Here is a 22618-nt window from a genome sequence, read left to right on the forward strand (position 1 = left end):
CTCCTCTGCCGAAATGCCCAACAGCGTCCTCAGGACTCCCCACCTTTAACTTTCAATAATTTATTTTCAGTGTCTCTCAGTTTTTATATTTACTGTAAATATATGAATTTATTAAATTATAATTATCATATGTTCAGGTTTTAAAATAAGTTTACTATCCAAAGATACACAAGACATTAGATTCATGTAATATACACCTCTTGTCCCTCCCCCCTCCCCGACTGGCATCCTTGCGGACTCCACTCCCCTGGGGTATCCACCCCGTCCTGAAATCAATTCTGCTGCAGGACAAATACAGATGAACAAAGTCCAGAACTGCCACCTTGAGAGTGCTGTTCTTTACATTATTCTGCACTTGGTATATTTCACAATTTGGAAACCTTAAAGCGTAAAAGTGAAAAATAAAGTTTCTGATCCATAGGAGGCCGCAAGTGTGCTTGAAACGCTGAGAGATGCAAGTGATCACAGAGGGAAGCCTGAGAAATGAAGGTCCTCCTCCTCCCCAGCACCTAACCCAGTGTCTGACATCTAGATGGGGTTTGGGAATTATTTATGGAACTAGTGATACGATACTGAGAGGGATCCCGCGTGGATATGGCAGGACAACAGAGCCTGTCGTGCTGCTGTTGAAACAGCTTTTAGCTTCAAAAAGTAAAATCTAACTTTTCCCTCAGCTTTGCACTTCTGCTGAACACTTCTGGAAAGGAGAGGGAAGTAAAGACTCCATAGATGACAGCTCTAAGAGTCCAGCAGCATAATTCTAAGGACACAGTATTGTCTCAGAGACACATGGTTACATATGCACGTGGCAGCAACTGGTTACTCACGTCTCCTGGATTTCCAGTTATGAGGTCAACATGTTGTTTGAGTTGATTTTCTGTTTCTTGGCGCCAAAAGCATTCGAAGATATCAGGATAGGGGTTTGGGTTTCACAGGTGTATGTCTGAGTCAACACTCCTCAGAGGGTGCATTTCATTGTGTAAGTTTTATCTCAAAAAAAAAATCTTTGCAGCAACATGGATGTTACTAGAGAATATTAGAGTTAAGTGAAGTCAGACAGAGAAACATAAATATATGATACCATCTACATGCTCAGCTGGTAAAGAATCGGTCTGTACTGCAGGAGACCCCGGTTTGATTCCTGGGTCAGGAAGATCTGCTGGAGAAGGGAAAGGCTACAAACTCCAATATTACTGCCTGGAGAACAGTCCATGGGATCTCAAAGAGTCAGACATGACTGAGCGACTTTCCCTTTCATTTCATATGCAGAATCCAAAAAAATTGATACACATAAGTGAAAAGTGAAAGTGCTCCTCACTCAGTCCTGTCTGCCTCTTTGCCATCCCACGGACTGTAGCCCTTCAGATACAAATAAACTTACGGCTACCAAAGGGGAAGGTGGGGGAGAGGAATAAATTCGGAGTTTTGGAATTAACAAGATAGCCACTACTATACATAAAACAGATAAACAAGGACTCACCCTACAGCACAGGGAACTGTATTCAATGCCTTATAATAACCTAGGATGGAAAAGAACCTGAAAAAGTGTGTACACATATATACAACTGAATCACTTTGGTACACCTGAAACTCACACAACATTGTAAATCAGCTATACTTCAATTAAAAAAAATGAATCAATAAAGTCCTGTTGCTGCTGCTGCTAAGTCGCTTCAGTCGTGTCCGACTCTGTACGACCCCATAGATGGCAGCCCACCAGGCTCTGCCATCCCTGGGATTCTCCAGGCAAGAACACTGGAGTGGGTTGCCATTTCCTTCTCCAATGCAGGAAAGTGAAAAGTGAAAGTGAAGTAGCTCAGTCATGTCCGACTCTTAGCGACCCCATGGACTGCAGCCCACCAGGCTCCTTCGTCCATGGGATTTTCCAGGCAAGAGTGCTGGAGTGGGGTGCCATTGCCTTCTCCACAATAAAGTCCTACTCTTCTTCAAATTTAAAAAAAAAGAGAATTATAAATGAATAGTACAAGCTAGTAAATTCCATGTTGAAGGTTTAGAAAAAGTGTATTATTGTCTGTAACTTATTCTGAAATGCTAAAAAAAATAAGATGAATTGATGGCTAGACGGAAGGATGAATATAAAGACAGTCATGTGATAAAGCAAGTACGGCGGAACGTTAACGGTGAGGTCTGAGCGGAGGAGACAAGAACATTCACTGGAATTCTCCACACTTGTCTGTATGTCTGAAAGTTTTCACAATAAAGTGTTGGAGGAAAAAGCTGATTCACTCATGTTCCTCATATTGGAATGTCCTTAAATGCTCTGATAACGTTCGGCTCTCACAAGGATAGTAGCAGGGCGGTGTCTTTTATCATGGCAACCAAGGTTTATTCATCCCCTTTCATAGAGATAGGTCATACCCACTGCTAGGTTGGACTACCCGAGTCTACAATACAGTCATTAACAAAGTAAATTCTAACAAATGTGAAGGAAAATGAATCCTGGTTATGCATCAGATAACTGCCTCAAAACCTTATCTCTAAATTGATCTTGTTGTGTTTTTAAGAAGAAAATAGTACAAGTAGGAACTTTGGTAAAGTTTTATTTTATCAAGCTTATTATAGCTTAACTAAAGATGATATAAGAGGCACTTGGCATCTCAGCATAAGAGTTTATGTCACCACACAGAATAAACCTCTGGTTTTTGCAGTGCATACATTTGGTGAAAGGCATTTTCATTTATGGAAATGTTAAAGAGCAAACGTAAGTAGAATTTCTATAAAAAACTCGATGAAAATAGGATACAAATTTACCCCATTCTCCTTTCCTCCTGGAGGAGAGGAGAGGAAAGTGAAAGTGAAACAACCCCATGGACTATACAGTCCACGGAATTCTCCAGGCCAGAATACTGGAGTGGGTAGCCTCTCCCTTCTCCAGGGGATCTTCCCACCCAGGGATCCAACCCAGGTCTCCCGCATTACAGGCGGTTCTTTACCAGCTGAGCTATGAGAGGAAAGGAATCGGGAAGGAAAATAGGATTTCTACAATTCAAAAAACTCACACTTTACTGGACTCTGTATATGTGCCTGAAAACAGTGTCAGTTCAGTTCATTCGTTCAGTCGTGTCCGACCCTTTGAGACCCCATGGACAGCAGCACGCTAGGCCTCCTTGTCCATCACCAACTCCTGGAGTCCACCCAAACTCATGTCCATTGAGTCGGTGACACCATCCAACCATCTCATCCTCTGTCGTCCTCTTCTCCTGCCCTCAATCTTTCCCAGCATCAGGGTCTTTTCCAATGAGTCAGCTCTTCGCATCAGGTGGCCAAAGTATTGAAGTTTCAGCTTCAACATTAGTCTTTCCAATGAATATTCAGGACTGATTTCCTTTAGGATGGACTGGTTGGATCTCCTTGCAGTCCAAGGGACTCTCAAGAGTCTTCTCCAACACTACAGTTCAAAAGCATCAATTCTTCAGCACTCAGCTTTCTTTATAAACAGTGTACTAACCTTATAAATAGAACTACTTTTTGATAGAAAACTAACCCAGGATCCTCAACTGAAAATGTGCTAAATCTTCTTTTAAGATAGAAAAAAACAGTCCTTTCTTAATATACCTTCTTTGCAAACCTGCACATTTATACTCTGGTGGTTTAGTCGATAAGTCATATCCAACTCTGTGACCCCGTGGACTGTAGCCTGCCAGGCTCCTTTGTTCAGGGGATTCTCCAGGCAAGAACACTGGAGTGGGTTGCCATTTCCTTCTCCAGGGGATCTTCCCGACGCAGGGATTGAACCCGGGTTTCCTGCATTGCAGGCAGATTCTTTACAGACTGAGCTGGAAGCACCCACTTATACCCTGGTTGTTCTTAACCCAGCACCTCATTATACATCTCTGCACTACCCCCTTCCCGTTCCTCCTTGCTTTTTTTTTCTTTTTTTTGTGGCCACACCACTCATAGTGTATTCCTCCAGAATTTTACAACTTGTTAGAAAACAGCGAAACTTCACATGTAATAAAGTACAGGCACTAATCTAACCGTAATGAAAACAGGACAGCACAAGACACGGCTTTGTCTCTTAATGAGAGGACGTTCACGCTAACACTTTGTTTCTCATACTCTAAGTTGTGACTGGAGAAGCTTCTGAGCATTTTGAACGAGCCTCCTTCAGAAGGCTACCTGGTCTGCCACGGAGCACAAGGCTCGGCTTGTCGGAGCTGTAACAACTTCAGCACCCAAGGGACAGCCCACAGAGCTGGACGATCAAAGGAGGGCCCAGGACCTGAGTGGGTGCTGGGCCACAGTTCACCTCAATGAAAGGAACCTCAGGGTGAAGACCAGAATCAGAAATCTCTAGGTACAAGTATTGCAGCGAGACAGTGTCATCAAAATTAAAGCAAATAACGCACGCCACCAACAATAACAAAACCACGAGCAACAGCTAAAGGTTCCAAGTGGAAAGAGCTGGGCCCTGCTCTGATGACGTTAGCTGCCAACCCCCCTGTGCAGCTGCTGTGGGCTTCCTCCAGCTGGAGGCCTTGGCGTTTGTCTGCTCTTGCTACACCCTGGCAACAGCTGTTATCAGAAAACTGAACGGCTGAAAGGCCATCTTGTCCCCCACTCCCCGGCGTGTGTTCTCTCTGCATCTCGCCTCTCCTCGTCACCCTTAAAAATGTCTGAAAAGCTACAGCAGGGTGGCTCTTCGTGCAGACCCGGGTAAGTCCCTGCATCCAGTATGGACCATCTCAGCCCGGATGAGAGAGGCCCTGTCGCCCTCGCTGGCGGCACCGTGGGGCATGGCCGTTTACCAGCCCTGCCCGACTGTGGCCTCCTAGCGTCTCACAATCCATAAAAGTCACAGGCATAAGCCTCCAAGTGCAGTTAAAGCTGGTAACACTGGGACAGAGGTCCCAGAGCTGGAACCCACCTCTCTCCTTAGTACATAATGAGGAACAGAGCTAACGGCGGTGAGGTACTGGGCAGACAGAGGGTTCATACTGTTCCCCGTGTCTTTTCCTCAACACTAAACTCAGAGACACCAACCAATTAAGAGCTGCTGTCTGATAAAGGGATGTGAGTTCCTGATCCAAATAAATAGTAGGAATTACAGGAGAGAAGAATCATCCATCATCTCTTATTCTCTTCTTTTGAGGGGTAGGCATTTGACTTATTTTCAGGTTTATTGATTCCAAAGTCGTCAGAAGGCAGGATCTAAATACCAGCACTGGCCTTTTAGAAAAGTCATCACAAACATTATTCATAAGCAACACTGCCGTTGTTTCAGAGACAGGCTTGCATAAGTGAAGAGAACTGTAAAATTATTCCACAACCATTTACTGAGCGCACACTGTCTTCCATTTGCACGAGGGTTCCTGCAAATGACAAAGCACCTTCCCAGGCTCCCTCTCCAGGAAAGGAACCTTTTGCTGAGCTTGCTCTGTGCCAGGTCCGTGCGAGATGCCCCCACCTCCAAGGAGTGAAGTGGAAAAGATGCCCATGGAACAGGGTCTGTAAACGGGCAAAGCCTCCAGTTCAAAGGCAACTCAGCTCTACACATGGCTCCTCTGCCCGACCCCAAATAGAGCAGCTCTCCATTTTCTGAAGCCCCCCCTCCTTTTCTTTATCTGAACAGGTGGTAATTTCCCAGACGCCAGGATATCCTCTCTGCTTTTTAGGAAAATAAAGGCATCTTCCTTCCGTTTGGATCTCTACACTTCTGTAGGAGCATCTAGGCAGCAGCTTTGCTGCTGTTCCCCTTGGTTACCACGTCTAGCAGAGCTAAGCTCCATACTGTTGGCCACCCATAGGGGCCACTCTCAAACACGTTGTCTACGCCAGCACTCCCCAACCTTTCTGGCACTAGGGATCGGCTCATGGAGGGCAAGTTTCCCTGGGGCCCGGGGAGGGCGGCGGTGGAGGGTGGCTGGTTTGGGGACGATTCAAGCGCCTTACATTCATTGCCCTCCTTTGAGAACCTAGTGCCGCTGCTGATCTACAGGAGGCAGAGCTCAGTGACGTGAGTGACGGGGCGTGCATCCGGAGTGACGGGGTGTGCGTCGTGAGTGACGGGGTGTGCATCGTGAGTGACAGGGCGTGCATCAGGAGTGATGGGCGTGTGCATCGTGAGTGACGGGGTCTGCATCAGGAGTGACGGGGTGTGCATTGTGAGTGACGGGGTGTGTATCAGGAGTGACAGGGCGTGCATCAGGAGTGATGGGCATGTGCATCGTGAGTGACGGGGTGTGCATCAGGAGTGACAGGGCGTGCATCAGGAGTGATGGGCATGTGCATCGTGAATGACGGGGTCTGTATCAGGAGTGACGGGGTGTGCATCGTGAGTGACAGGGCGTGCATCAGGAGTGATGGGCGTGTGCATCGTGACTGACGGGGTCTGCATCAGGAGTGACGGGGTGTGCATTGTGAGTGACGGGGTGTGTATCAGGAGTGATGGGGTGTGCATCGTGAGTGACGGGCTTGTGCTCAGTCGCTCAGCCGCGTCCGACTCTTGGCGACCATATGGACTGTAGCCCATCAGGCTCCTCTATCCACGGGATTCTCCAGGCAGGAACACTGGAGTGGGTTGCCATGTCTTCCTCCAAGGGATCTTCCCGATCTAGGGATGGAACCCGGGTCTCCTGTGCTGTAGGCAGATTCCAGCGCTGTGAGGGGTGGGGTGGCTGTAAACGCAGGTGAAGCCGGGCTCCTCTGCTATGGCTCACTTCCAGAGGGCACTCCAGTCCCTAACAGGCCACAGACAGTCCTGGCCTATGGCCGGGGGTTGGGAACCACTGCTCTAAGCCAATCTTCAAGTTCCTTAAGTTCAAAGTGCAATAAAATGAACCACACTTGACCCCTTCTGAACGGCTCAGGTCCACTTATATTTGACTTTTTTCAATATAAATACTTCAGCACTACACAAGTCATGGTGAGTTGAATCTGCGGGTGGGGAACCAGGGATACAGAGAAAGTCTGACTGTAAAGTCACACTCGATTTTCGACTGTGCAGAGGGTGGTTGCTCTAACCCCCACATTGTTCAAGGGTCAACTGTATTTCTCCTTGTTCTATTCTGCACCTCTAAATTCCGTATCTCATATTTACTTTACTGTAGATTGGCCTTTGGTTCCACCAGCTGACTTTTTACGTTTAGTTTGCATACTGCATTAACACTGGCAAAGCAAATTCAGAAAAGCTACTCAATATTGATTTAATATGTTTTTATGACCAAGGCAACAGCAAGCCTGTAGGAGTCTGGAAGGGCAGTCTGTTGCAGATAAAAGGCAAATATATCAAACCATTTGAAAGAACTGCAATTTCCTACAACTTACCTAAAGCTCACTGCCTAGTAAATTGCTTTTAGGGTCCCAGCTTTTAATGATTGGATGAGACCTTTGTAATTAGCATATTTAGTCTAGGTAGATGAGCATAACTGAAAAGCTTAAAGCACTTTCCTTCTTAATTAAGCATTCCTCATTACGTCCTTAACTCTCCTTCCCACCCGCCCATGCTCAAAGCTGGCAGAACAGTGCACTGTGATTTATCTTCCCATCAAAATGATTACAGATTCAGAACGAGTGGAGTTCAAATTAAGTTTTCAAAACCACATGGCAAGGAACACCCGGTTTAAAAGTTAATGGAGAAAGTGACCATTCTATCTTGTCAAAACATAAACACTTCTTAGAAATTAATTAGCTTTTCCCCTGCAGAAGGGAAAAATCATTTGTCTCCTTGCTTGTTTGCAAAAGTTATCACACTTTGATACTCTTACGTACATGATTCTGTTTTGCATTGGTCTCACCCGGACACTTGCTAACCCTCTAAATTACTCATTGGAGACACCGTTAAACTGAGGTCTAGCATTTTGCTTAACTCTCAGCTCTAGCGCTTTCTTGCTGAATCATCTATGACCAGTTAGCTTACACGCTCTGTTCCTCAGTTTTCCCATCTGTAAGATGAGGATAACAAGCATATCTTCTACACAGAGTAGCTATAAGGCTTAAGGCACACATATATGTAATATATATTAATATATATTCCTAATACATATAAGCACGTGGAAGAGTCTTTGGCAGATAATAAATGCCATGTAAGTAGGTGACGCTAGTGGTGAGGAATGCCCCTGCCAATGCAGGGTATATTAGAGACGTGGGTTTGATCCCTGGGTTGGGAAGAGCCCTGGAGGAGGGCATGGCAACCCACTCCAGTATTCTTGCCTGGAGAATCCCACGGACAGAGGAGCCCAGCGGGCTATGGTCCATGGGGGCACAAAGAGTTGGCCATGACTGAAGCAACTTAGCACGAACACACAAGTATTATTACTATCACACCTACCATCACCGCAGAGAACAGGGATAGTCCATGGGATTCCTTAAATGCTCCTTTACAAACCACTTTCTTGCTAAGTATCTTTGGAATTAACCTATAGAAGAAACATAAGGTGGATTTTGGGTGTTGTGACTAGAATGTCATAATTATGGCTGCATGGCAAATATCAAGATAAGAGATTTACACATAAACATTTAAAAACAAGTAAAGATTTTAAAAGTTATAGTAGGAAACCTCAGGATCATGAATGATTTACATATAGTTAATTATCTTCAAATTAGGAATGTGCTGAGACAACTTATGGCATGTTTTCTCTGTGTTGAATCAAGAATAACAGTGTAAAACAAAAAGAATAATACCGTAAAAAGACACACGCCGGAACTTCCCTGGAAGCCCAGTGGCTATGACGCTGCACGTGCAAGGCAGGGGCACGAGTCTGATCCCTGGTGCCATGACCCCATGTGCCGTGCGGCCAAAAAATAAAATTTAATAAAAAAAAAAATACATGTAAAATGTCAGTCCCATCTCATCTGGTGTGCTAGTCATGCTGTTATCAAGCTGATGATAAATATCACTGCATTCTTTGGCCAATCCAAAAAGAGGGCAAAAAGCTTACTTGAAAAGTTTTCATACTTTGTCTTTCATCACTCTGATGTGTCATCCAAATGCATTTGTGTAATAGTTTTACTGAGATATAATTCATACACCACATAATTCACCCACGGAGTGTACACAATTCAGTGGTTTTAAGCATATACACAGTTATGTTACCATTACCGCAGTCAAGTTGGAAACACTTCATCATCACCCAGAGAAGCTCTACACCCATCAGCAACCAGCCTCCCGCCACCCACCCACCCCCCGCCCCCGGCGCCACTTTCTGCCTCCACAGATCCGCCTATTTTGGACGCGTCACGTCAGAGGCGTCAGAGGACGTGTCCTTCTGTGTCCTCTTTCACTTAGCATAAGTCAAAGTCCCTCCATGCTGTGGCTTTCATCAGTACTCCATTCCTTCTTATAGCCGAACAACACTTCTTGTACAGACTCATCACACATAATTGACCCATCCATCAGCTGACAGACACTTGAGTTGTTCCTGGTTTTGACTACCAGGAAAAATGCTGCTCTAAAAATCTATGTACAAATTTTTATACAGACATGTGTTTTCATTTCTTTTGAATATATACCTAGGAGTAAAATTTCTGGGTCACATGGTAATCTATGTTCAGTCTTTAAGGAAATGCCAGAATGATTTCCAAAGTGGCTGCATCATTTTCTCTTTCTACCAGCAGTATATAAGGGTGCCAATTTCCCCAAAACCTTGCCAACACTTATTATCTGTCTCTCTGATCATAGCCATCCTGGGGATATGAAGTGATATCCAAATACATTTTTAATATACAAAAACATGGGGCTTCCCTGGTGGTTCAGTGGTAAAGAATCCTCCTGCCAATGCAAGAGATGCAGGTTCGATCCCTGGTCGGGGAAGATCCCACACACCACAGAGCAACTAAGCCTGTGTGCTACAAGTACTGAAGCCCATGCACTGCAACCAGAGAAGCCCCCACAGTGAGAAGCCTGCTCACAGCAACCAGAGAAAAGCCCACACAGCAAGGAAGACCTAGCACAGCCAAAAGAAATACATATGTTAAAAAAAATTTTTTTTAAACAAACCCTACTCTTGTTAAGGTCATCACTCAAAAAAAAAAAAAGATATAAAAACATGCAAATACATTGGGCAAGGAAGTAAATCTTTTAGGATAAGGAAAAGCGCAAAGAGATTAGGAAAATGATTCCACAGTCAGGCTAGAAAAGAAAGCAGGATATATCTTTAAATGTTACTCAATTTCATACCCTTATGCAGCCAGCTGGCCTTACCAAAGTGTCAGGATTGTGGAGCCAGCCCCCAATTTCACATCTGGAGCTTATAATAATCACAGCAACCACTACTCTTGATTTATTGATTTATTTTGCAAAGTTCCTTCCCATGTTGTGCCCGATTTGATCCAAAGCCACAAGTCTTCCTTGGAAGAGTATTATTATCCCCATTCTGCAGGCAGTCACTGAGGCCCAGTGAGCAACCGCCTGGTAAACACAGTCAAAATGAATACCGCATCCACATACGAAGCATCCATATATACACTCAGAAACAAACGTTAAATAAAGAGCATCCAGAGAGCTGGACCTGGAAGCCAATTCTGCATTTCCAGTCCCAATCATAGTGCGTCCTGTCCTCAGTACTTATTTGCCGCGTCTTTGATGACCCAGAAAGCAACAGAAAGGAAAGAGAAGGAAAACAGCAATTCTCTGTGTGTGTGTGTGTGTGCGAGTGTGTGAAGCATTAGAGGCAGGAAGCCTGGACATCACAAAGTCCCCACAATCAGCCTGTAAGAGCGGCATGTGAAAGCGTGATAGTGACAGCAAGGAGCTTTGCATCCCTACTCCCTCGTGCGAGGTTCCTCTGGTAACCAAGAAGCCACTGGTGTGCACGGCCACTTAAATCCCTAAATGCTGAATATCACATTTACAATAGTATATTTAGTTACATACACTACTCATTCAAACATCTGAGGAAGTGCTGTGTACTTGGTACTCAGCACCATGCTAAGATGGCAGAGATTTTTAAAAGGCAACGATGACACGTTTCCAAAGTAAAATTAAACAACTAACATTTACTAAGCCTTTTACATGTAGCATCTCCTCATTCAGTCCTCACAAAATCCCTGCAAGACAAGGGAAACTGAGGCCCCGAGAAGTTAAGCAAACTGTCCCTGAGACACAGGATTAATAAATGGTGGAGCTGGAATCAGAAGCCCAGGCAAGCTGGTTCTAAACGGCCTTCTTGACCGCAAGCAGGCCTTCCTGCTAGATCCGGCTCAGCTGGAGGCACGGGGGTGGGGCAAGGCGACCAATAACCTCATTAAGTAAGTGCTAAATGCTCCCTAACACGTGAAGCTCAGAGGGAAGTCATCAGCCCTATGGGGTGCTTATCTTGCCTTTTTACAGGTGAAGAGACAAGCCCAGACAAGTGAGTTCACTTGTCCAAAGTCACAGAACCATCACACTAAGGCTGGCAGGGTGCTGACTGAGTGACAGGTACTGCTCCAAGCACCAACTCATCTATTTAACCCTCATCTCAACACCATGAGGTAGGTTCCATGATTAGCCCTCATTCCTAGTTAAGTAACTTGTCCAAGGTCTCCTTCACCAGTAAAAGTAGCAAACCCAATTCACCGGGCTTTCAAGTTTTCCTCAAAATAACTTAATGTTGACTTTTGGCAACAAAGTAGCTGCGCAGAAGTTCAAACCCAGGTCTACCTAACCGAGCGAGAGAGAGCCCTCTGTCTTCCTACACTAAACCTGCCACAGCGCAGAGGGGTGCAGCGGGAAAGGGGGAAGTGTTCCAGGGACCCCCTAAGGATGGCACAATCACGCATGTCTGAAGGAGAAGGTGCTTTCTGGAGAGAGGCACCAAGCAATATTTCACTTTTTTTTTTATTACTTTTTTTCATTATTGAGATGATAGTTTGAGTACCCTTTGGAAAACAATCTTTCATAATGTGATGTATTTTTTAAATGTCTTTTTTTATTGTGGTAAAAATCACATAATCTAGAACATACCATTTTAACCGTATTTCTTAAAAGGAAGTGAAACGTACCCAATTGAGCTGATAAATTAAAATGTTAGTGTTTCAAATTGAATCAGAAAAGCTTTACTTTTTTTTTTTTCAATTAGAAAATCTCTTGATGGAAAAGAAGCTTTTATTCTCTTGAATTTTGGCTATACATTAAAAACCATCAAGGAATAGAAATGTGCAATTTGCCTTTCGTAACGTTAAACTCAATTAATTCTGACCTCCAATATTTGCTTCCTCAATCCAAGCGCAGCAAGCAGAGTGGTTACCAAACCTTTAGGGATCTTTGCAAGGGTGTCTCTCTCTCCTCCGTGTTCTGAAACCAGCGTTTTAGACACCAAAAAGACCCTGGAGACTCAGGCCAATAAGAAGGCAGAGGCGCGCACGCCGTCTGATGGGACTAGCGGCCCATGCAAGTGGCTCTGACGCTGAAGCCAAGGAGTTCTGTTTTTCCTGGCAAACCGATCTATGACCACAAGCCCAGCAGCTGCGGAACCGGTCAGACCGTCAGTACAACCCTCCGAGACGAATCCAAGGACCGCGATGGGATGGGAGTGATGGGGTCTGAGCCCCGGGCCCCGCCTGTGCCGGGCGCGGGGACGCAGTCGGGGCGCCGCCGCCCGGGCCGGTGCGCTCCGCCCGAGGCGTGCGCGGGGACGGGGCGGGACCCGAGCCTCCACGGCCCTTGCGGACCCGGGCGCTGACCCACGCGCGCGTGCGGACGCCGGCACAGGCGCGGGGTTTGCAGCCTTCGGTTTGGCCCCATAAGGACCTTTCGGGGGGCGCCGAGGTCAGCTCCGCTTCACGGATGATGACACTGGGGCTCAGGGCAGCGACGCGAAACGTGCACCTTAAGTGACGGCGTCGCGGGCTGGCGGCTTCCACCCGGAGGAGCGCGGCCCCGGGGGGGCCGGCTGCGGGCTGCCACGCTCCCCTCGCGCCCGGGCCGGCAAGACCCCAGCGCCCGGGAAGGGGCGCGCGCGCCCACCGCCCGAGCCTGCCGCCGCTCCGGCTCCCGCCGCCCGAGCCCCCCGCCGCCCCGCGCGCTCCCGGCGCGTCCGAGCGGCGAAGGGCTGCAGGAACCGGGCTGCGGTGAGATCGGCTGCGGGCTGCCCACGCGCCCCTCGCCCCGGCCCGGGGGCCCGGCTGGCAAGACCCGTAGGCCGAAGCCCCCGCGCGCTTATTGCCCGCGGTCCCCGCTCCCGTCGCCCCGCGCGCCCACTGCCCGAGCCCCCCGCACCCACCGCTCTCGCCGCCCGAACTCCTCGCCGCCCCGCGCGTCCGAGACCCCTGGGCATCTCAGCGGCGCAGGGCTGCAAGAACGGGGCTGCGGTGAGGCGGCTGCGGGCTGCCCACGCGCCCCTCGCCCCGGCTGGCAAGATCCCGGAGCCCCCGCGCGCCCATTGCCCCAGCCCCGCGAGCCCGCGCCCGCACGGCCGCAGCGAAGCCGGGGCCAGTGGAGCCGCGGGCGCGCGGGCTGGCGGCGTCCCGCGAGCCGCGGCACGGCCCCCCGCCTCACCGCAGCTGCTCGCCGGTGACCAGGACCTCCGCCATGCGCTCGAGCTCGCGCTGCCGCGCCCCGCCGTCGCCGCCGCCGCCCCCCTCCATGGCCCTCGCCGCGCCCTCAGTCTCCGTGGTCCGCCGTGGGCTCGGCTCGGAGCCCCAGCCTGCCCGCACTGACACCGCCCCCGCCATCTTTGCTGGGGGCGGTGCGGAGCTCACACGCCATTGGCTACCGCGGGAAGGCGGTGGGCGGTGCCCAGAGAGCCCGCCCACATGGGGGCGTGGCTGAGCCCCGCGTGGCCGGGGGCGGGGCCAAGAGGGAAACATCAACACGGGGCGGGGCGGTTCTGAGCGCGGGCTGAGGCTGCAGGTCCGGCCCGGAGGCCTCTCCTTGAGGCGCACAGCTGGTCTGCGAGGTCCTGGGCACGGGCCGGGAGGCTACTACACGCGGGTGCAGGCATTTTTATTATATCGTCCACGTCCCCGACTGCCTGGGTAGAAATAATCATTTCCCTAAGCAGTGAACTGGGAAGGATGTACATACACGTCATTGCAGGGTTTCAAGAGATTGACCAAGCTTCTCGCCCAACCTTCTCGCCAAAGACAGTTTACCTACCTTTGCTGTTGCTGTTCAGTCGCTCAGGCGTGTCCGACTCTTCGCGGCCCCATTGACCGCAGCACTCCAGGCCTCCCTGTCCATCACCAACTCCCAGAGTTTACTCAAACTCATGTCCATTGAGTCGGTGATGCCATCCAACCATCTCATCCTCTGTCGCCCCCTTCTCCTGCCTTCAGTCTCCAGCATCAGGGTCTTTTCCAGTGAGTCAGTTCTTCGCATCAGCTGGCCAAACAATTGGAGTTTCAGCTTCAGCATCAGTCCTTCCAATGAATATTCAGGACTGATTTGCTTTAGGATCGACTGGTTGGCTCTCCTTGCAGTCCAAGGGACTCTCAAGAGTCTTCTCCAGCTCCATGGGGTCATCAATGAAGAATGCTGGGTTGGAATCAGATGGACTTGAGATCCAGTGGCATACCTATAATTTCCTAACTAAATGTGCTTAATTCCCAGTTTCTTCCTTTACAAAATAAAAATAATTGTGGCTACCACGTTGTTGACATCTGCTGCATTAAAGACGCTTCCGATAGTCGTTACTTCTTTTAATCGCAACAAATGGTAAAATGAGTATTGCCCTCTTTTTACTCAGGAAACAGGCCCAGAGAGATGAGGCAACTTGAGCCTCATTGTCCAAAAACTATGAGGATCATTTAACATAAGCATGGTGCCCAGTGTTAATTAGATCAACAGCTTGCTTTTGCTCCCGTTTTTATTCTAAAATTGCTACAAAGAGTATCAAGAGCGTGCATGGATTTCACCTTCAAACATGCAGTTTCTATCTTGATCCTGTCATTTACTAACTTTGCAACCTTGTGCTAGTTACTTAACTTCTCCAAGACTCCATTTTCCATCAATAAAGCAGGAGTAATTCCTACTTTATAGGGATGTTGTGTGACTTAAGTGAAACAACATTATGTAAAGTTTCCAGGTATATGCCATGTGTTCAATAGCTGTTCTCTTTAACATCATTGTTTTTTGAAATACTTTTATTTATTCCTTATATTTGGGTGAGCTGGATCTTCCTTGTTGCTTAGGCTTTTCTCTAGTTGAGGCCAGTGGGGACTACTCTATTGCAGGGCCTGGGCTTCCCTTTGCGGTGGCTTCTCTTACTGTGGGGCCCGCGCTTTAGGGCCCGCGGGCTTCAGCACAGGCTTAGTTGCTCTGCAGCATGGGGAATCTTCGGAGCAGAGATCAAAGCTGTGTCTCCTGCATTGGCAGGTGGATTCTTAGCCACTGGACCACCAGGGAAGGCCCTCATTATTGCTTTTAATATGAAAAAGAAGATAAAGAAGGAGAAAAAGGTGAAGAAATTCTTGCCAGATACTTTCCATTGTGTTTTTGTTTCCAGACAAATCCATTTTTCTCAAGTTATTTCTAATTAATATTTGATTATTAATAGGTCTTCAATATGAAGAAAAGAGAAAGGCAGAACAGGTCCCACTAAATCTCTTTGATTAATAGTTTTAAGCTTTTTGAAAGTGTAAAATGAAAAAAAATGTTTACCTATTCCTAATTATTCATTGTTCAAACAATATTTTGTTTTATCCAAAAGCTCTAACTACATATTGTAAATCATATCACTATTATGATTGTCTTCTGGCTTTTCTCCCTTTAAATCTAGTCATGCTTTCATTTGAATTCAGACAGCTTTCTTCATCTCAAAAGTGAAAATGAAAAAAAATTATGTAAAATATTTTCCTGTTTAATAGTTTGTGATTAAAACTTCATGATAAAAACTTTTATCATAAAAGTTTATGATTAAAAAAACTATTTAAAAAACACCTTAACATAAGGGGGCGGGGATCGAGTCAGTAGTATAGCTGATACCACTCCTCCAGTGAGAGGCAGTGTGGAATCTGCTGTTCATGCTCGAGGAGAAGGTTCTGTGTGTGTTTGTGTGTGTAGATGTGAACAGGATGCCAGTGGGCTATTATTGTTTTCATCTTTCTTTTCATGTAGGAAACACACCATGTTCCCCTTGGCTAGAAAACAGACCCTTTCTCCTAGGAGGAAGGTTAGTTAGCTCACCAGAGGACCTGTGTTCAGGGCACGACTGGCCCGGAACAGCATGTGACGTGCTGGTGCCCTGAATGAGAAGAGGGCGCGGACACCGCGATCCACCCCTGACCTCCGAAGGACCGAAGATTCCAGCAGATCGTGGTTTGATTCCTGTTCATTATCTTTTCTAAAATTTGTCTTCCTTTGCAAAACCAGGATAATACCACCGATCCCACGGGATTGCTGGAAGGGTGAAATAAAATGGAATGAGCCCACCTGTCACAGGCAGACTCTGTTAAACCTGAACCTTTTCCTCCTCTTCTCCCTATTCACTTGCACCATGCCTTCTTGCTGTTTCCAAGCTCTGGGACCAGTGCTCCTCAGGCTTTTGGTAGATTTGGATCAGATGTGTGCTTGCACGGGCATATGAGTGTGTGTGTTTTTAATCCATTGAAGACTGGCACTTTGGCAAAAGACAATAAAAATGAATTTTTAAAAACATACAAAGCAGAAGCCCCAATTTTTTACTGTTTGGTGAATGGACAGAAAACTGTCAAATTGCTATAAACATTTCTAAATGATTTCTCTCAATATCTGTGAGTCTCAGTGTCTCTCCATATAGGTAAGGGTTATCAGCTGGCACACCATGCTTTGAATAGTTCTGGAAAAGGGGTGAACAGCAGTGTGAGAAGATGAATAAAGTCTGTGAAAAAATACTGTCGACTATAAACTTAATAGCATGTTAGCTATCATTCCTGTTTGGAGAAGGAAATGGCAACCCACCCCAGTATTCTTGCCTGGAGAATTCCAAGGACAGAGGAGCCTGGCAGGCTACAGTCCATGGGGTTGCAAAAGAGTCGGACAGGATGGAGCGACTAACACACACACACACACACACACATACACACGCACCATTACTGCTATTGCCTCTTCGTATACAACTGTATTATTGCCTCTTGATCTTAAAGATGAACTGAAATCCCACCTTCTTGGTGCCATGTTCCTGCACTCCCCCAGGTGGCTTGTTGTTTCTGTCTACACATTCTCATGGTATACGAAGATGTACATTACTATTAACCATTAATACAAGTCTAGAGCCTCCAGCTGCCACAATTTTTATTCTCTTTCTGGGAATGGAAGTAGATTGATGGCTTAACGATATCCTGTCCAGATCTTTCTGTTGATCCTTTAAAGAAGGGAACTTGTTTTTAAAAATTAAATGTAAAAATAGAAGAAAAATAAATTTTGATGTGTTCATCATTCACACTAGTTTCAATATTTTTGCCACTTTTTTCTACTGATAGAAATAAAACATTACCAATAAATTTGAGGTCCTCCTGTCTCAGCCCAGCTCATCCCCGAGTTCTTGACCTTGTGTCAGAAAGACTCAACCTTGGGATATGCTGCCACCGCGTGGTTTTCCTTTGCAACTACACTAAAGGACACCAGACCACTGACCTAATCAAATCCCTCAGGATTACACACTGGAAGTGACAACTAGATTCAAGGGAGACTACACCTGATAGACAGAGTGCCTGATGAACTACGCACGGAGGTTCGTGACACTGTACAGGAGGCAGGGACCAAGACCATCCCCAATAAAAAGAAACGCAAAAAGGCAAAACGGTTGTCTGAGGAGGCCTTACAAACAGCTGAGAAAAAGCAAAGGAGAAAAGGAAAGATATACCCATCTGAATTCAGAGTTCCAAAGAATAGCAGGGAGAGACAAGAAAGCCTTCCTCAGCGATCAATGCAAAGAAATAGAGGAAAACAACAGAATGGGAAAGACTAGAGATCTCTTCAAGAAAATTAGAGATACCAAGGGAACATTTCATGCAAAGATGAGCTCGATAAAGGACAGAAATGGTATGGACTTAACAGAATCAGAAGATATTAAGAAAAGGTGGCAAGAATACACAGAAGAACTGTACAAAAAAGATCTTCATGACACAGATAATCATGATGGTGTAATCACTCACCTAGAGCCAGACATCCTGGAGTGTGAAGTCAAGTGGGCCTTGGGAAGCATCACTATGAACAAAGCTAATGGAGGTGATGGAATTCCAGCTGAGCTATTTCAAATCCTAAAAGATGATGCCGTGAAAGTGCTGCACCCAATATGCCAGCAAATTTGGAAAACTCAGCAGTGGCCCCAGGACAAGAAAAGGTCAGTTTTCATTCCAATCCCAAAGAAAGGCAATGCCAAAGATGCTCAAACTACTGCACAATTGCACTCATCTTACATGCTAGTAAACTGATGCTCAAAATTCTCCAAGCCAGCCTTCAACAGTACATGAACCATTAACTTCCAAATGTTCAAGCTGGATTCAGAGGAACCAGAGATCAAATTGCCAACATCCACCAGATTATCAAAAAAGAGAGAGAGTTCCAGAAAAACATCTACTTTTGCTTTATTGACTATGCCAAAACCTTTGACTGTGTGGATTACAACAAACTGGAAAATTCTTAAAGAGATGGGAATACCAGACCACCTGACCTACCTCCTGAGAAACCTATATGCAGCTCAAGAAGCAACATTTAGAATTGGACATGGAACAACAGACTGGTTCCAAATAGGAAAAGGAGTACTTCAAGGCTGTATATTGTCACCCTGCTTGTTTAACTTATATGCAGATTGCATCATGAGAAACACTAGGCTGGATGAAGCTCTAGCTGGAATCAAGATTGCCGGGAGAAATATGAATAATAACCTCAGATATGCAGATGACGCCACCCTTATGGCAGAAAGTGAAGAAGAACTAAAGAGCCTCTTGATGAAAGTGAAAGAGGAGAATAAAAAGTTGGCTTAAAACTCAACATTCAGAGAACTAAGATCATGGCATCGGGTCCCATCACTTCATGGCAAATAGATGGGGAAACAATGGAAACAGTAGATGACTATTTTTCTGGGCTCCAAAATCATTGCAGATGGTGATTGCAGGCATGAAATTAAAAGACTCTTACTCCTTGGAAGAAAAGCTATGACCAACCTAGACAGCATATTAAAAAGCAGAGACATTACTTTGCCAACAAACGTCCATTGTTTGTTGGCACAAAGCTATGGTTTTTCCAGTAGTCATGTATGGATGTGAGAGTTGGACTATAAAGAAAGCTGAGCACTGAAAAATTGATGCTTCTGAACTGTGGTGTTGGAGAAGACTCTTGAGAGTCCCTTGGGCTGCAAGGAGATCCAACCAGTCCATTCTGAAGGAGATCAGTCCTGCATATTCATTGGAAGTGAAGAAGAAAAGTTAAAATTTTACCTCCTTCTGCCTCTATAACTCACCTTCCCCTTGCAAAGTCTGGATCACGTAGGTCATGTAGTCTCAGAAAGTGGGGACTTGCAATACTAGAAACTGGAGTTTCTCTCACTCACCCTTGTCCTGCTCTTTGCAATCACCCAGCCCCTGCAAACCTGCTTAATCGTGCCTGTCCAGGCCAGGCATTCCCCTCCCCACCTTGACCACTGTTCCCAGGCACACAAAACCTCTCAGTTTAAACCAGCCTATTAACAGCTAGTGTTGCCCACTACAGTCTGTCTATAAAAACTCTGTAATCCCTTTGTTCGGGGCTCAGAGCTTAGAGTGTTAACTCCTCTGGGCCCACCGGTGTAATAAACCTGAGTTCTCCAACTCTCCGAGTGTGGTGCTTGGTTTCTTGAGCACTGGTTTCTGCAACAGAAGGACTGGTACTGAAGCTGAAACTACAATAGTTTGGCCAGCTGATGCGAAGAACTGACTCATCGGAAAAAACCCTGATGTTGGGAAAGATTGAAGTCAGGAGGAGAAGGGAACGACAGAGGATGAGATGGTTGGACGGCATCACCGACTCAGTGGACATGAGTTTGAGTAAGCCCTGGAGGTTGGTGATGGACAGGGAGGCCTGGTGTACTGCAGTCCATGGGGTCGCAGAGAGTCAGACAAAACTGACTGACTGAACTGAACTGTAGTGAAATGATACTGGGTCTCTGCAGGAAAAGGGCCACTCAAGAAAGCCTTTGGGAAACTTGGGTGGAGGTGGGGGGTGGCGGTGGTTTGTCTCCTTATTGGGCATGTTCTTGGCTTTTGGTGAGCATGGACTAGGGAAGCTAAGTATTCCTGTTTTCTTGAGACAACACCTCACCATTAGGGAAATTCTACTTTTAATTTTTTAAGGAAACTCCATATTGTTTTCCATAGGGGCTGCACCAATTTACATTCCCACCAACAACACAGGAGGTTTCCTTTTCAAGGATGCATATTTTAATCCCTATGACAATTACTTTAGAAATGCAAAGAGAAAGGGCTAAAATATCAGTGGATAAATTATAATTAAATTCGTTTTTAAAGATTTCAAGAAATCCACAGGACAGAAAAGGAAGGAAAGAGTTAAAAGAGGTGGAACATGGTGATCACAGCTGGCCCATAAAATACGTCTCCATAAAATTAAAATGACTGAAATCACATAGAGTATGTTCTCCATGTATAAGCCATACCATACAACATTAAAAATGAATAAATACCTGGAAAATCACATATACAAATACAGTGGGGAATACAATGCACTCCTAAATAATTCTTGGATCAAAGAAGTAATCACAAAGAAAATCAGAAAATATTTTGAACTGTGTGATAATGAAAGTTAACTTTTCAAAATGTGTACAATACTGAAGCTAAAGCAGAGCTTTGAGAAAAATTTATAGTTTTAAGTGTGTATATTAGTAAAGGAGTCCTAAAATCAATGATAAGAAAATAGAAAAAGAAGAGTAAAGCAAACCCCAAGTAATTAGAAGTTAATACTAAATAAATATTTCTTGTCCTTTTTCCAGTGGGCATAAGGAAACTTTGGGGGGTACTAAGAATGTTCTGTGCATTTTGATTGTGGTGGTGGTTTCACCGGTGTGTAAATTTGTCAAATCGTTAATTTATACACTTTAAATGGATGCAATTTATTTTACTTAAATTATATATCAATAAAGTGAATTTCCCTGGAGAAGGCAATGGCAAACCACCCCAGTATCCTTGCCTGGAAAATCCCATGGGCCGAGGAGCCTGGTGGGCTGCAGTCCATGGGGTCGCAAAGAGTCGGCTCGACTGAGCGACTAACAGAAAGTTGATCTAAAAACAAAAAAGGCCTGAGGCAGGGTGCGTCCTCTAAATTTAGGAAACAGCAGGGCACCTGGGTGAGGGGGGTGGTGTGGAGATTGCATAGGGTCTTATGAGCCTTGAGAAGGACTTTAGGCTGTGGACATAAGTTAAGATCGCGAAGACAAAAGCATTACTTACCACCCTGTTCTGTATGGGTTAAATCATAACCCACTGTGGTTGACGATGGCCAGGGCAACCTGAAAGGAATTCAGGATAAAAAACTCAAGGAGGCAATCTACGCTTTGGATGAGCAGGCCCTTAGATAGTCAGATGCATATCTCAGAGGAATTTCAGTGACCCTAGACTTTTGCGTCTTCCCAGACATAGAAAAGCACTAAGATCATTAACCTGATACTCCTTTGTGTTCTCTGTGATCAGTAGAAGGCTTCTAACAAGATGTATGCAAAACTGTAGACTTCCTTAATGGCTCAGAATCTGCCTGCCAGTGCAGGAGACGTGGGTTCGATTCCTGGGCTGGGAAGACTCCCTGGAGAAGAGAATGGCTTACCCACTCAACTGTTCTTTCCTGGAGAATTCCATGGACAGAGGAGCTCGGCAGCTACGGTCCACAAGGTCACAAAGAGTCAGACACGACTGAGCAACTAACGCTAACATTAACTATGCCTGAATGCACGTATTTCCTAGCCAAAAACCAGATATAAACTGGCTTCTCCCCTACCTCCTTTATGTTGAGTGATTAACTCCCAGGCCCTAGTCTTCATAAAGACCCTGATGAAACTAAAATTCACAACTCCACACTGTGTATTTTTAAATTACCAGAATTTATTATTTTTTTATTATTTACTTTAATTTTATTTAGATAGCATCACCGACTCAATGGACATGAATTTGAGCAAACTCCTGGAGACAGTGAAGGACAGGGGAGCCTGGCATGCTGTAGCCTACGGGGTCCCAAAGAGTCGGATATGAATTAGCACTGAACAACAATGAAAAGACATTCTGAAAGAGATCAGAATCCATTATTGATCAGATTATTGCAAGGATGAAGTTGGTGAAGTAAAGTGAAAGTTGCTCAGTCGTGTCCGACTCTGCGATGCCATGGGCTATACAGTCCATGGAATTCTCCAGGCCAGAATACTGGCGTGCGTAGCCTTTCCCTCCTCCAGGATAGTAGAAGATAATGTATATGAGATACACAGCTGAGTGCTTGACTCAGTAAATATTTAATAAATGTTTATTCTCTTTTCTAAAGCAAAGGAGAAGAAAATGGCAAATCAGACTGCACTGTGTGACGTGAAACAGTACCTCTATCTAGTGGGGAAATTTTTAACTGCCTACCTAAGAAGTTTAATTAATAAAAGATGTGAGGTTAAACACCTAAGCTACTGTAGCTCCCACAGAATGAAATAAATCTTCTATGAATAATAACTTCCTTATCTGAGTGATTTTTAAGTAAATACAAGCTAAAGTGCTTTGCGAGACATTGCTTTACTCT

At 45.7% G+C, this 22618-nt stretch overlaps 1 protein-coding gene and 2 long non-coding RNA genes across 9 annotated transcripts in view; 1 reads left to right on the forward strand and 2 right to left on the reverse strand.

Annotated features, from left to right (window-relative positions):
- Positions 1-13639, reverse strand: part of DEPTOR (DEP domain containing MTOR interacting protein) — a 164181-nt gene extending 150542 nt beyond the window's left edge. For 2 of the 7 annotated variants that reach the window (XM_086335697.1, XM_086335696.1), the window contains exon 1: positions 13439-13639. In XM_086335697.1, the coding sequence (XP_086191823.1) occupies positions 13439-13614 (176 nt within the window). In that variant the 5' untranslated portion in view covers positions 13615-13639. The remainder of the gene's footprint in view (positions 1-13438) is intronic. The other 5 variants (XM_086335702.1, XM_086335701.1, XM_086335698.1 and 2 more) reach the window with 4 other exon arrangements.
- On the reverse strand, positions 6759-11087 carry LOC147358940 (uncharacterized). The gene is made up of 3 exons (XR_015140408.1): positions 10955-11087; positions 8291-8378; positions 6759-6897 (listed from the first exon to the last, which is right to left on the reverse strand). It is a non-coding gene; the product is annotated as an uncharacterized LOC147358940 (long non-coding RNA).
- LOC147358941 (uncharacterized) lies at positions 11315-16132 on the forward strand. The gene is made up of 3 exons (XR_015140412.1): positions 11315-11433; positions 15257-15339; positions 15998-16132. It is a non-coding gene; the product is annotated as an uncharacterized LOC147358941 (long non-coding RNA).
- Positions 16133-22618: the final 6486 nt, after the last annotated feature.

Source organism: Bos grunniens, chromosome 14 (genome assembly GCF_055505025.1).
Source record: "Bos grunniens cultivar Pamir isolate PY7600 chromosome 14, Bosgru_T2T1.0, whole genome shotgun sequence".
NCBI classification, from domain to species: Eukaryota; Metazoa; Chordata; class Mammalia; order Artiodactyla; family Bovidae; genus Bos; species Bos grunniens.